This window comes from Manis javanica, chromosome 5 (assembly GCF_040802235.1).
Source record: "Manis javanica isolate MJ-LG chromosome 5, MJ_LKY, whole genome shotgun sequence".
Taxonomy (NCBI): domain Eukaryota; kingdom Metazoa; phylum Chordata; class Mammalia; order Pholidota; family Manidae; genus Manis; species Manis javanica.
In genome coordinates, this window is record NC_133160.1 from 25317868 (window position 1) to 25327287 (window position 9420).

At 41.4% G+C, this 9420-nt stretch overlaps 1 protein-coding gene across 1 annotated transcript; it reads left to right on the forward strand.

The window, feature by feature from the left end:
- Nucleotides 1-7562: 7562 nt before the first annotated feature.
- Nucleotides 7563-8764, forward strand: DEFB121 (defensin beta 121). The gene is made up of 2 exons (XM_017672692.2): nt 7563-7617; nt 8607-8764. Exons 1-2 carry the CDS (start codon nt 7563-7565, stop codon nt 8762-8764), a joined length of 213 nt encoding a protein of 70 aa, XP_017528181.2.
- Nucleotides 8765-9420: the final 656 nt, after the last annotated feature.

Genomic DNA, 9420 nt, shown 5'->3' on the forward strand with positions numbered 1-9420 from the left:
TTTTTCTGATGACATTGTCCCCTGAATAATATGTTTCCTTTAGTTGCTTTTTTTCTCTTTACCATTTTTTTTAAATGTTAGAAGTTCTCCTCATCTGGTTAGTAGTTCTTATATTTTGGCTGTATGCTTATCTTTTGGAGTGGGTCACTGTTAACTGGCTTATTTAATCAAAGAATACATGGTGCCTGTATCTGCAGGTTTTTTTCCTCTTGAACTGGTCATATTTCCTTCTAGAATCTTCATGGACTGAATGTTTGTGTTCCCCCACATTCACATGTTGAAATCCCAACCAATGTGGTGGTATTAGAAGGGAGATGACTAGGTCATGAGGGTGGCACCCTCATGAATGGGATTAGTGCTCTTACAATAGAGACCCCAGGGAGCTTTCTCACCCCCTCTGCCAGGTGTGGACACAGCAAGAAGACAGCCATCTATGGACCAGAAAGTGGGTCCTCACCAGACACTGAATATGTTGGTGCCTTGATCTGGGGTTTCCTAGGCTTCAGAACTGTGAGAAATAATTGTTTATTATTTAAGCCACCCAGTCTATGGTAGTTTGTTATAGCAGCCTGGACAGACTAAGATGCAGTGTCTGTATCTTCAGGTTTTTTTCTCTGGGATTAGTCAGATTTCCCTTGGAAGAATCCTCTAAAATCCTGCTCAAAGTATGTAAAAGCCTGTTTCATACTCTATTTCTAGGAAATCCTGACCTAAAATAATGTATTTATCAATAAAAAAATTGAATTTCAAAGAAGGTGATTTATTTAAAGTCATCCAATTAGTAGGTGGTAGATCAAGGACATCACCCTGATGTCTACCCCTAGCATCTTCACTCAACCATGACAGTAGCCTGCTGTAGGTACATTGATGATCTTAGGTTCCTTGTTATTAGTGGAGGTACAAATTGAATGACCACATAGTTACTTCCCAGCCTTTGGACCCAGAATATATTTTAATGCAAAGAGAGGCCTGTATAGACTACTGGACCGTATCCATCTTAAAACACCCCCTTTAGGTGTTTGTTGCCTTAGTGAAGAGGACAGTATTGAGGGATTACACCAGAATGACAATAGAGCACAGAGCTCTACTTTGGGCCTTGGGAGGAGAAATTTGGGGTGATTAGCTACAGAAGAAAAGACCAAACAATAAATGGGAAAGATAATGTGGATCCACAGATGGAAAAAAAAAATCTTACTTTCCATAATCATAAAAAAACAAGTCTTGACACATGTTAGGATTCCCAATATGCCAGAATTACATGGATATTTCTGTAACTTAACTAATAACCTGGAACAACATTAACTTCCCAAATGAAGTCCTCAAAAAGATACAAGAAAATGCCACAAAGAGAAAAAACACTTCAATATAAAGCCACAAGCATTCCTTTTTGGAATTACCATTACAAAGTCTTAATCATACTATTTCATCTGGAAACATGATACTTTAGTAACAACTGTGACACAAAGAAAGTCATTTTTTTTGCTTTCTAGATTATATTCAAGTGCCATTTGTTCAACAAAGATTTGCTACGCAAGGTATTTGCTATGACAGTTACAAAGACGGCCCTAGCCCCCATGGCACCTAAGTCTGGACGAAGAAAAAGACGTGTGGAATAAACGCAAAGCCACACAGTGTGCAGACAAGCCCAAGAAGGGCCCAAAGGGCTATGTTAGTCAGAAGGGAAGAGGTGGGATGTGGCTGGCATTACCAAGGAGGGCTTCACACAAGGTGGCCTTTAAACTACACCAAAAAGACAGAAGTGGTATGCCAGATTTAGACAAGGGGTGATAAGAAGCAGAAAACAAACAAGAAACAAGAAAATAGAAAGGGGCTAACTGTCCTTTTTTTGTTTTGAATTTTTATTTGGAAATTGTCAAGCTTAAATGAAAGTAGAGAGAACAGTGTAAAAAATAAAAAGACCAACAGACCCATGGATAGCTGTCTCCAAGGATGTGACATGGAATTGTTTTTAGACTCTTTGTAGCTGTTAGAGGGCAGAAATGGGGATGCTGGGTAAATGTCGCAGGAAAGTAAATTCTGGGTCAAGAGCAATAACCTAAAAATTAGAGGAGTCTAGTGATGGAATGAACTATCTTGACATGTACCAATTTTTCCATCACCAGAAGTGTTTTAAGAGAGAAAGCAAAGGTTGTTTAGAGCAGATTTTTTTTTTGCTTTCAATACATAACAGATGACACAGCCTCTAAGTTCTGAATTCTAAGAATCTATGCTCAAAAACTAAGAAAAAAGGCAGGGGCTCCATTTTGCTGACACCAGGAACTTTCAAACTCTTTTTTAAAAAAAAGCAGCAGGAAATTTTTTAAAAACAAAAAGTTACATGGAACTCAATGTATCAAACAGATCAAAATGGAGCTGCTCAGGTTAAAGCAGGAAGAGAGAAGGAAGGGAGGGGCCTGTCCCCACCTTCTAAAACTCCTTCAATTCCCCGATTTTGACCTAAGAATTAAGTCTAAGGTTCTTATATTTGCATTCAAGGACTTTGAAAGTCTTATCACTACGCAGCATTATATGGTGCATGAACCCAACTGTAACCATGCAGAATTGTCACTGCTTCCAAATGGCTCACAAGCATTCCTACCGTAACTTCTCTGTTTACAGCCTCCCTTACCTGGAATATTCTCACACCCTCCTCCTTTTCCCATTCCTATGAAACCTATTTTTCTTCAAGGCTCAGAGAAACTCCTTTATGAAGCCTTCCCTGACCACCTGGACTTCCTTGATTGTGTCCATACTCTGTTTTAGTGGAATATGTTTTTTGATTTTGATTCAGCCCAGGTAATTCTGTATTGTTGTTATTCATGTGGCCATCCTGCCTGACCACAGTGATGATCCATTTGGAGGTTGTTATACTAACCATCATATATTTCTGGCTTTCAGCATTCTCAGCCTGGTAGGACTGCACTCTTGGCCCTCTTGTGGTTGCATGGGGCCACGTCACTGCTGCAGCCAGCGGGTTAGGAGTTACGTGCTACTTACAACATCAGGGCAGGTAACAGCCAGTTCAAGCCCTTCCAGAACTCTCTTTTCCTCTGCTATGGTGATCAGCAGCAATGGAGTGGCTACTTAATCAGTCTGGGTCCCAGTGTGAGAAGATGTGGTGCAGTGTCTCCAGCCAACCTGCAGTGGATAAGGAGCATGAGTGAAAAGTAAACTTTTTTTTAATAAGTCACAGGGATCTTTTTTCTTGTTGTTACTTCATCATGACCCAGTTTTCCTAACACAGTTGGATATTAGGAGACAGTATCCTACTCTGCTTTGTATTTCTGGTGCTTAGTAGAATACCCTGTACATAGTAGACAATCAAGATTTAATTTATTTAGCAAACATTTCTTGAGTGTATTTGGAAGTTCATTTAAAGACACCTGCTTTCCAATTTCCCAGAGAAGCTGTAAGCATTTTAGGGACAGGAACCCTCTTAGACAGTTCTTCTGTCACTACTTCCCAGCACCTTGGTCCTAAGTCTACAGGAAACTTTAAATGGCCTGGATAGGTTTGGACAGCGGGGAAAAGTTAGAGGGACATTCTGGGTGGGTGGGTGGGGGATGAAAGCGTGACCTGACATGGAGAGAGCAGTGGTTGGCTCTTGGGAAAGAAGGTAAGGGAAACTGAGCATTGAGGGAAGGAGTAGCTTTTTGAAAGGTTTAGGCAAGAGTGAAGACAAGATACTAGGGAAGATCTCCTGGGAGGCACAAGGAGAGCGAGGAACAGGGAGATCTTGGAAACATGCTCTGATAAAAAGTTGAGAACCTTCTTTACCATCTTTCACTAATGCTTAAACTGAGATACACTGTATTCACACCAGACACAGAGGAGAGATGTGTCCTTGACCCTGGATTCTGGGTAAACATTCTGGGTCTTAGACTTGATACCCAAAATTTTACAAATTTCAACCTTGATCTGAAAAAGCACAATGAGAAGAGGGACAAACAATTCTTGTCCCTTTAATAAAATATTGACCATGCTGACAAGGGCGGACAGCCAGGAGGGCTTCAGGGAAGAAAGGTCCACAGTCAGATGCTCCAAGGAGTCAAGGAAGATGAGAATTCACAGTAAATAACTAGCAGGGGAAACCAGGGGTGGGTGGCAGAAATCTGAGAAGGGAGCGAAGTGTCCTAGGCAAGATGTGATAAATCCACTGGAAGCTTAATAAAGTTCATTTCCAGTCTAGACACACTCCAGCTAAGGAGGCTTATGGTTTACACTGGGTCAAAGCAAGAGTCAATGGCCAGGCAGGGAACAGATGGCAGAGTTTTCTGAATTTCAGATACCCTATGTTCCACTAGGCAGCAGAACCCACTTCAGGCTCAGAGGTAAATGGTGTTGAGTAAAGTTCCATAGCACAGCTTGTTTAAAAGGTCAAGTACACTGGCCTCAGGGCCAGGTTACTGAGTACACCTTCGGTATGGGGACTCCGGGCTCCTGGACACTTCACAGCAAAGTCCACTCATCACCCTGCTGAATGTCTCCTATCTTTCCACACGCTCAGATGGTAATCTTCCCAACGGGCCATTACAGCCTCCTTTCCAATTCTGGGATCTTGTCTGGAAAGCGGACTCCCACAAAGATTCCCTCAAATCTTTATCCCCTTCTTATTTTTCTTGTTTTGTTTCCATAACTTTTTTTGCTCCTTTTCTTACAGGCACTATATTTCATTCTGTTGCTTATTTTTTAAAATCAGTACTAGTTTTTAAAGAAGCCAATTTTATTGAGATAAAATTTACATAAAACAAAATGTACCCATTTTAAATGTGTACATATGGAGAATTTTTGACATCTTTCATCAACCTAAAAATTCTCTTGTGGCCCATCTCAGTCAATGCTCACCTCCTCCCACCCCAGGCAACTGCTGATGTGTTCTGTGTCACCGTAGATTATATTTTCTTTATAGGATTTTGTACAAATGGACTTATTCAGTATCTCCTCTTTTGGCTTCTTTCACTCAGCTGAATGCTTTTTAGACCCTTCTATATTGTGCATAGCAGCAGTTAATACTTTATTGTTGGGTACTATTCTATTGTATGAATATACCACAATTGACTTGTTTATTAGTTGATGGATTTCTACTTATGATGAATAAAACTGCCATGAAAATTCACATGCAATTTTTGGTGTAGACACGTCTTCATTTATCTTGGATAAATACCTAGGAATGGAACTCCTGGGTTGTATGTAAATGTACATTTTAAGTTTTTAAGAAACCATCAAACTGTTTCTCTAAAGTGGTGATACCATTGCACTGGTTTTAAACATCCATTCATATTTATTTGTGTACCTAGTTCTCCAGCTTATGATTATTACAAACTGTCCATGGTGTGTGTCCACCACATATTACCTTTCAGCTCTCCCTCAGTGAGGGAGTCCAGGTTGTCTTTGACTCTCTGTCACCATGAGCCTTGCTTTAATAGAAATTCCTGTGCATATTCCCTTATGGACATCTGTGGGGATTTCTTTGGGACATGTATCCAGGAATGGAATTTCTGGGTTAGAACAAATGCTCACACTTAATCAGACTAAATGTCATTAGATTCTTCCCCAGAACAGCTGCCTCCATCTCAGAATAAGATCCAGGTTTTGTGGGGACTGACACTTTTACAATTTGGGGATTCTTCTTAGAAGAACACAAAATCACAAATTCAAAATTAGGTCCAAAAGCGAGTATTTATTTAGAAGGAGCTAAGAAATTACAATACGTTACTGGGACCTCCTAAGGTAATTTACCTGAAATGCTTACTTACTAACGTTTCTTGATTGTAACCTGGTTTCTCTCCTTACCTAGAACATTCTAGAATTCCCAGCGCTCTCAAGGGTCCAAGCAAGTGAGGGGCTCCAGAACTTCATGAGATTCACAGTCATTCTGCCTCTGATCTACATTCTAGCAGCAGTACATGAATATTCCTCCATCCCCATTTCCCTGACATTATTTGGCATTATTCAGCTTTCTAATGTTTGCCAGTCTAGATCCAGCTTGCTGCCTGGTTTTGTATGGTACATGAACTAAGACTGGTTTTTACATTTTTAAATAGCTGAAAAAAATAAAAAGAATAATATTTAGTGATGAGAAAATTATAGGAAATTCAAATTTCAGTGTCTATAAATAAAATTTGATTGGAGCACAGCCATACCCATTTGCTTATATATAGTCTATGGTTGTTTTTGTGCTACAAATGCAAAGTTGGGTAGTTGTGATAGAGACCGGATGGCCAGAAAACCCTAAAATATTTTCCATTTGGGCCTTTACAGAAAATGTCTGATGACATCTGTTCTAGAGCATTAACTTTTCTTGTAGACAACAATGTTATTCCCCTTATCAGAAAGGAGATGTTCTTCATGTTAGCATGCCTTTGTTTCTATCCATTTTGAGATGATAGACTTTGCCATTATTGTGCTAAAAAGCATTTGGCTCTTTCTGATCTATCTGGTCTTACATAGTATTCCATCCCCAAACTCAATGGCTTAAAACAGCAGTATTTTACTATTGCTCCCATGTTAGCAGGTGAGCTGGAGTTTGGCGGGATTGCTCTGCTTGAGGCTGGGGTGGCAGGGGCAGCTCCATTTCTCACTGCACATCTGGGGGTGGCTCTGCTCCACGTATCTCTCATTGTCTTTGGACCACCGGGGCATGTTCTTTTCATAGTGATGGAGGATGCTCAAGAAGGGAACTGAAAACATTCATAACCTCTTAAAGTCTAAGCTCAAAACTGGCACACTGTCACTTCTGCCCATCTAGTGTGGCTAAAGCAAGTCACATAGCCAAGACAAAAGTGAAGGGACAGAAAGTGCATTACTCCTAGGATGAGACCTTGACAAATGTGTAGATTCAAGTAGGGGTGAAGAATTGGGGTCAATAATGCAATCCACCTGACATTATTAAAAACAAAACAAAAGTAGCCAAATGGCCTTTTCTTTGTCGTCAAGAAGGATGCTACTTTTTCTCATTAAACTTGCACTGTTAAAAGTTAACATCTGTGGACTTTCTGTTTATCCCTCCCCACAAATGTTGACATTTCATTTCATGGTGATCGCCATGGAACCAGCAGGTATATTTTTCCCTCTGCTTTTGCCCCTCCTTCAGTATCCTTAAAACAAACCACCAATACAGGAGATCATCTAAGATGTCCTTATTGCTGGAGAGAACCCAAGGAACACAAGTATCATTCCTTTTCTGTCTTATTTGCTCATTATTTTTCTCTCTCTTCATTTTCCAGAAATGAATTAAAAATGAAAACATTCTCCCCATTCTTGGCTCTCCAGTTGCATTATAAAATTCCTTAAAGGCAAGACTGTCCCCTCTGTGTCTACTCCTCTTCCCCCTCTCCCAGGCTCCTCTGGAAGTGCAGAAGAGGTGGTGCATCTGATAGCCACTGAGTGTGGTTGATTACTTGCTTATCTAATCTTAGAGGACTGTTCCCCTTCTGGTTCACTGATCATGGCTCTGCCATGCTCCTCGGGGCAATAAATACCAGTCTGGGCTGCCCAGATGGAGACCTCTGCTGTCTTGCCATCCCAGAAGACTTCCATCTCTCCCTGAGCTCCTATTACTCATGAAGCTCCTTCTGGTTTTGACTCTTACCTTGCTCCTGGCCCAGGGCACCCCGGGTAACCAGGATCTCTCCCAGAGGGAAGTGGGTTAGGGAACTGATGCATGGCCAGGAAACTCTAGGGGCTCTAACAGCTTGGGGTGGGAGAATGGCCTGGCAGCCTCCATGGAGACCTTTGGATGGTCTTTCTAGCCAAGAGGAAGTTTGAGTTCTCTATTACCGACTGATCTTTCTAGAGTCATTACTTGACCACTCTGACTTTCTCTCTGGTTGGCTCTGGAGAAGTTGAACATGATGGCCTTGGGGGGCAGGGGTAGGGTACATGGAGGAGACAGACTTGGGAATGGAGTAATAGGGAAAATGGGAGCTTTTCCAAAAACATTCCTTGGGTGGATTTGAATTTTGATCTATTGTTGCTTCCATAAACATGGTTCCTGAATTTCTGATTGTTTGAGGATTCTGATTTCACTCTCCCAGACAATCTCAATTCATGTGGGTCACTTTAGGTTGTAAGGTCCCCAGAGCAGTGATCCTAATTATTTTGGCTGGTTAAGAAAAGTGACAACCCTAGGGTGTTGTGGAGAAGGGAGTGTGACATTTTTGGGAGTTTTGTAGATACCCTAGAAGGCTTGCAGATGTCCAGATGGGTGTATTTCAGATTACTTGCCCCCCTTTCATTGATATGGTCAGACAGGGTACCAAAGGGCAAAGGGAGAAAGTAACTAAGTGATCCTGGCACCTGGCACATTGTAATATGGGGGAGATGACACCTTTAGAGAGGGGCTCTCTTGCCTCCCCCAGGGGAGCTGACCAGGGAGGGGCAGCTGCCTCAGGTCCCAAGCCGCTGAGTGGGGAGGACTTTGGTGTTGTGACTGGGGACACAAGTAGGAAAAGAAAGGATAGTGGCCTCCGATCTCCCCTAAAGCTGGAGATGCCTTGTGAGGGCTTCTTCCCACATATCTTATTTTCCTCATTACTGTCTTCTCTACTGGGCTTTGACTTCCCCTTTCCCTGTGCTTTATTTCAAGCCTCCTTTTTTTATTTCAGCCATGAAATGTTGGGGTAAGCTGAGAAAATGCAGAATAACATGTGAAAAGAATGAAGTATTCTATATACTATACAGCGATGAGGCCAAATGCTGTGTAAATCCCAAGTTTGTACCTGTCAAAACTGGATCCTCAAACATAACTGGAAGCCTGGGTTAACTTCTACAGTCTGACACCTGTCATCCATCACTGGATCTCATAGTTCATTAAATCATTCTTGATAGTACCACATTTGTGTCTGGTGATTCCACCTACTTAACTTAGAAATGAATAACAAAGGAAGTACGGAAGGTGTGTGTGGGCAGCAGAGAGAATGGGATGGACTAGTAAGTGATAATAATCTCAGTCTTGTACAAAACTCATAGCCTGCTGGCCCACAGCTGGTCCTAGATGATATAAATAAGAGATGTTCATTCTACCTATTCAATTCTAATTTTCCAGACCAGCAATGCCAATAGAATTTTCTGCAACAATGGAAATGTTCCATATCTGTGCTGTCCAAAATGGTAACTACTAGTCACATGTGGCTATTGAGCACTTGAAATGTGGCTGGTGTGAGTGGGAACTGAAATTTTAATTTAATCTATACCTAAATTTCCATAGCTGAATGTGGCTAGTGGTTATTATATGGGACAGAATAGCTTAAGAGTCTAAAGACAAAAGGCTGAGGCAGGTTATAGGGCTCAATCTCTGGGTATGTCAGGGGAAGTCAAGGAGGCAAGCAAGAATCTGTGATGAACACAAGAACCCACTCCTTGCCTGCTGCTTTGCTCTCTCTACTCTCACAACAAAGGCTGCAACTCCCCTGCTAATAC